Genomic DNA, 5,743 nt, shown 5'->3' with positions numbered 1-5,743 from the left:
TTTATTTTTATTAATTTCAGAGAGGGAGGGAGAAGGAGAGAGAGATAGAAACATCGATGAGAATCATTAATCAGCTGCCTCCTGCATGCCCCCTACTGGGGATTGAGCCTGCAATCTGGGCATGTGCCCTTGACTGGAATTGAACTTGGGACCCTTCAGTCTGCAGGCTGATGCTCTATTCACTGAACCAAACCAGCTAGGGTACTTCAAGGGAGATTCTTCAAGATCTATAAGCAATGCTTTTCCCATAATAATTCTTGTTTTCACTTTACCCAGTATTTTTAAGTTGGTGTGATTCTGCATGTTGTGGGATCCCATAGAGATGCTCAAATCCATGCAAGGAGAAATCCAAACCAATGGAGGCAGGACCTGTGGAGACCAGGATATTGACCGAGTTTTGCTTCTCATTGGGGCAATCAGTTAACTGTGAGTGTAGCAAGATGACTAAACTAGAGATCTAGAGATGGGAGCTTTCCCTGATCTATCAGTAAACCACGTGTGCTGACTTCTGTATTCAGGTGTTGTGAGGATACAAAAATGCAAAAGGCAAAGTTCTGGTCACTCATCACTTATGTTCACTTAGCTGTGTGCTGAATCTCTCCGTGTCCTCATTTATACTAAATCTTTTTATTGGTAACATATGGCTACAAAGTTTTAACTTTCTTTTTAATCTAAACTTTTCTAAAATATATTAGGTACTCCTTTGCTTTAGAAACCAAAGGATACTGAGCAATTTTAATCTTCGCTAGATGAAAGAGTGGGTGTCTCCTGCCTGATTATTTTTCTCACTGTGTTCAGGGACTATAATGTCAAGGGCACTAGGAGGATCTTTCCTGGCTCCTCAGAATACCCTGTGATTGTAAACGCATAAATTTCTTTTAACCAAAGGCAAAGTCTTTTAGTTAACAATTATTTTAGAGATATGGGAAAATGCAAATAATTAGGAAAGATAACATCACCTTAAATTCATTTATAGGTTAAAATATTTGACCTCAAATGATCCTTATTTGGAGGAGTGTATGGAATGAGGGTTCTATAGAGAAGGCAAAAAAGATTATGATGCCCCCCGCCCCTTGCTTATAAATTTTGGGCAAGTTGTCAGCCCTGATAATATACTAGGCTATAGATATAGATGCTAGAACAGGGATTCTCAAGGAATTAGGGAGGGTCTATCATTCTACAGGGCAGGGAGGAGGAAGAAAGTGAGTATATTTTCTGGCTACATAAGTCCCAAATATCTGAAAGGTATCTCCCAAAGAGACAAACTACACACACACACACACACACACACACACACACACACACACACTCCCATCACTAAGCCTAGAGAGAAATGTCACAGATGGGCATGTGATGCTCATGTGCATGATGGGGAGGCCTGGCAACAGTTGAGAACCACTGACTTGGAATGTTGGAGCTGATGAGCTCTAGAGATTGTTTTATCATCACTTGACTCTCATAAAAATAGAATGTGGAATTTGCAGCTATGTGATATACTGGATAGTGCAAATAGTGTGCTGATCTAGGGCACTCCATGAGACCATAAGCTCTATGAGGCCTATAGTTCTTTTATACGCTCCACAGAAGGCATATAATCATTATTTCTTTGTTGCAATGCATTATGGAAGAATGAGTGGCCTGGTGCACGAAATTTGTGCACTGAGGAGGAATTCCCTCAGCCCAGCCTGCACTCTCTCCAATCGAACATCCCTCTCGCAATCTGGGACCGCTGGCTCCTAACCACTCACCTGCCTGCCTGCCTGATTGCCCCTAACTGCCCTCCCCTGCTGGCCTGATCTCACCCCCAACTGCTCTCCCCTGCTGGCCTGATCTCACCCCTAACTGCCTCTACCTGCCTGATCACCCCTAACTGCCCTCCCCTGCCAGCCTGATCTCGCCCCCAACTGCCCTTCCCTGCCGGCCAATTTGGTTCTGATTAGTTGGTTTCTATGCCAGTCAGCGTCAAAAGCTCCGCCTCTTAGTCAGCCATTGGCTCCTCACAGTTCACCCAGATTTGGTTCTGATCGGTTGATTTCTATGCCAGTTAGCGTCTCCGGGCCTATCTCTGGGCCTGATCAGAGAGGCGGTGCTGATCAGCAGCCCCCTCGGCAGTCAGTGCTGGGTCGCCACGGCAACCCAGCACTGACTGCAGGACTGACTTCCAGTGTTCAGTAGAGCCTTTGGTCAGTCGTTACGAATCCTGGGTTTTTATATATTAGGATAGGGGACTCAAATCTGAGATTTCTGTTCATCTTGCAGAAGTTACTTGTTTAGTTGCCAAAACTCCAGGAACTTTTGGATAGAGATATTTAGCCATTTTGGAAATATCTGTTTTAGCACTACACCAGTTTCAATTTTACCATTAACTTTGACATCCACAAATTTTCCAAATTTCTCCTCCCATAGGCCTAGATCCTCTTGATTTTTCTGTTGGCACAAAAAAAGAAAGCAAATTAAGTTTATAGGTTGCAAGCACATTTTATTTGGATTATTAAAAAATTAGACCAAAAAATTAGTTCATCTCAAGACTAGTTTGTGATGTCAGTATATTTAACAAATTAGATCTGTGTCCTATATAAATGTCAATAATCATCCTTATGAACAATAGCTGACATGAATATATTTTTTATTGTGGTAAAATACACATAACAAAATTTATCATATTAACCATTTTAAGTGTATTAATCATTTTAAGTGGCATTAAACACATTCACATTGTTGTGCAACCATCATCACCATTCATCTCTAGCACTTTTACATCTTCCCAAACTAAACCTTTGTACCCATTAAACAATAACTCCCCATTCCTCCCTCCCCCTAGCTCCTGGCAACCACTATTCTACTTCTTGTCTCTATAAGTCTGACTACTCATCTAGATATCTCATGTAAGTGGCATCATACAGTATCTGTCCTTTTGTGTCTGGCTTATTTCATTTAGTATAATGTCTTCAAGATTCATCCATTTGTAGCAGGAGTCAGAATTTTCTTACTTTTTAATGGAATAATAATCCACTGTGTGTATGGGCTTTGGAAGTCACTGGGATGGCAACCACTCAGGCTCATAAACTCTTGATCTACAGTTATAAACTTTTTCAGCTTTACCAAAGTCTCGATTCTTCAGAAGCAAAAGTTCTTTTAAAAAAATTATGTGTGTGTGAAATGCATTATTTCTTTTTAAAAAGTGAGTCCTGCCCTGGCTGGTTTGGCTCAGTGGATAAAGTGTTGGCCCTCTAACTGAAGGGTCCCGGGTTTGGTACCAGTCAAGGACACATACCTTGGTTGCAGGCTTGATCCCTGCAGGGCCTGTGTGGGAGGCAACCAATTGATTTGCCTCTCTCATATCAACATTTCTCTCTCTCTGTCTCTCCCCCTCTCTTCCACTCTCTCTAAAAATCAATGGAAAAATATCCTCAGGTGAGGATTAACAAAACATTTTAAAAAAGAGTGAGTCCTCTGCCCATTTCTAAGCTGTTTCTTCATACTTAAAGTTTCTATAAAGTGATCCTGTGTGTTTTTAAATCACACCTGAATTATTATTTTTTCTTGTGTAACACTCCTTTTACTCAGCATAATGTTTTGTTTTTTAATAATTTTTTTCCAATTATAGCTGACATACAATTATAGTTGACATACAATATCATATTAGTTTCAGGTGTATAACCCAATGATTGGACATTCTATAACTTAGTGATCACACCAATATATCTAATACCCATCTGACACCATACATAGTTATTACATTATTATTGACCAAATTCCCTATAATGTATTTTACATACCTATGACTATTCTGTAACTACCAATTTGTACTTCTTAATTGTTTCACCTTTTTCAGCACCATCCCAAATCTCCCTCCCATCTTTAGAAAACCCAGTCCTCCAAACCCCCTCCCCTCTGGCAACAACCAGTTCCCTTTCTGCGTCTATGAGTCTGGTTCAGTTTTGCTTGTTTACTTTGTTCTTTAGATTCCACATATCAGTGGAATCATATGGTATTTGTCTTTCTCTGGCTGACTCATTTCACTGAGATAATATCCTCTAGGTACATCTATGCTATTGCTAATGGTAAGATTTCATTCTTTTTATGGCTGAGTAATATTCCATTGTATATAGGTACCACAGCTTTTTTATCCACTCATCTATTAGTGGGAAATTGGGTTGCTTCCATAGCTTTATAACTATTGTAAATAATGCTGCAATGAACATAAGGGTGCATATATTCTTTCAAATTAGTGTTCTGGATTTCTTCGGATAAATTCCCAGAAGTGGAATTACTAGATCATAAGGTAAAAGCAATTTTTAATTTTCTGAGAAAACTCCATGCTGTTGAGGATTTTTGCATCTATGTTCATTTATCAGGGATACCGGCCTATGATTTTCTTTCTTTGTAGTATCTTTATCTGTGAGGTGTTTTTTTTTATTTTATTACTGCTTCAATATCATTTGTTGTAATTAGTCTTCAGATTTTCTGATTCTTCTTGATTCAGTTTTGGAAGAGTGTATGTTTCTAGGAATTTATCCATTTTGATTAGGTTATCAAATTTATTAGCATATAGTTGTTCACATTATTTTCTTACAATCCTTTGTATTTCTGTGGTGCCAATTTTTACTTCTCTTTTATTTGATTTTATTTATTTGGATCCTCTCTCTTTTTTTCTTTGAGTCTGGTTAAAGGTTTGTCAATCTTGTTTATCTTTTCAAAGAACCAACTCTTGGTTTCATTGATCGTTTGTGTTTTTTTTGTTGTTGTTTTTTTAGTCCCTATGTCATTTATTTCCACTCTAATCTTTATTATCTCTTTCCTTCTACTCACTTTGGGCTTTGTTTGTTGTTCTTTTTCTAGTTCCTTTAGGTCAGTGGTCAGCAAACTCATTAGTCAACAGAGCCAAATATCAACAGTACAATGATTGAAATTTCTTTTGAGAGCCAAATTTGTTAAACTTAAACTATATAGGTAGGTACATTGTTATTAACTTAATTAGGGTACTCCTAAGGCTTAGGAAGAGTCACACTCAAGGGGCCAAAAAGCCACATGTGGCTCATGAGCCGCAGTTTGCTGACCACGGCTTTAGGTGTAAAGTTAGATTGTTTATTTGAATGTTTTCTTGTTTCTTAAGGTAGGCCGGTATTCTTATGTCGTTCCCTCTTAGTACTGCTTTTGCTGTGTCCCATAGGATTTTGGTTGTTGTGTGTTCATTTTCATTTGTCTCAAGGTATCCTTTGATTTCTTCCCTGATCTCATTGTTGACCCATTCATTGTTTAGTAACATGTTATTTTGCCACACCTGAACTCTCAATGTAGGGATTATTATCCTGGGATCTATGGATAAGCTTTAGAGTTGTGAACTCCCTCAAACAGTATAACAAACTAGAGGCCCAGTGCACAAAAATTTGTGCACTTGGGGGGGAGGGTCCCTCAGCCCGGCCTGTGCCCTCTTGCAGTCTGGGACCCCTCGGGGGATGACCACCTGATGGCTTAGGCCCGCTCCCCAGGGGAGCGGGCCTAAGCTGGCAATCAGACATCCCTCTGGCAGCCTGGTAGCCCTCGGGGGATGTCCACTTGCCAGCGGGGAGCAGACCTAAGCTGCAGTCAGACATCCTTAGCACTGCTGAGGAGGCAGGAGAGGCTCCCACCACCACCGCTGTACTGGCAGCCATCAGCCTGGCTTGTGGCTGAGCAGAGCTCCCCCATGTGGGAGCGCACTGACCACCAGAGGGCAGCTCCTGCATTGAGCGTCTGCCCC

General features: G+C 40.4%; 1 protein-coding gene across 4 annotated transcripts in view; it reads right to left on the bottom strand.

Moving 5' to 3' along the window:
• Positions 1-5,743, bottom strand: part of GANC (glucosidase, alpha; neutral C) — a 76,225-nt gene that overhangs the window by 47,873 nt on the left and 22,609 nt on the right. For all 4 annotated transcript variants that reach the window (XM_005860296.2, XM_005860293.2, XM_005860297.2 and 1 more), the window contains 2 exons: positions 2,361-2,427; positions 273-369 (listed from right to left, as the gene is read on the bottom strand). In XM_005860296.2, coding sequence (XP_005860358.1) covers positions 273-369; positions 2,361-2,427 — 164 coding nt within the window. The remainder of the gene's footprint in view (positions 1-272; positions 370-2,360; positions 2,428-5,743) is intronic.

This window comes from Myotis brandtii, unplaced genomic scaffold (assembly GCF_000412655.1).
Source record: "Myotis brandtii unplaced genomic scaffold, ASM41265v1 scaffold133, whole genome shotgun sequence".
Classification (NCBI taxonomy): domain Eukaryota; kingdom Metazoa; phylum Chordata; class Mammalia; order Chiroptera; family Vespertilionidae; genus Myotis; species Myotis brandtii.
The sequence above is the reverse complement of the archived record's forward strand: the minus strand, read 5'-3'. Positions and strand labels throughout refer to the sequence as shown.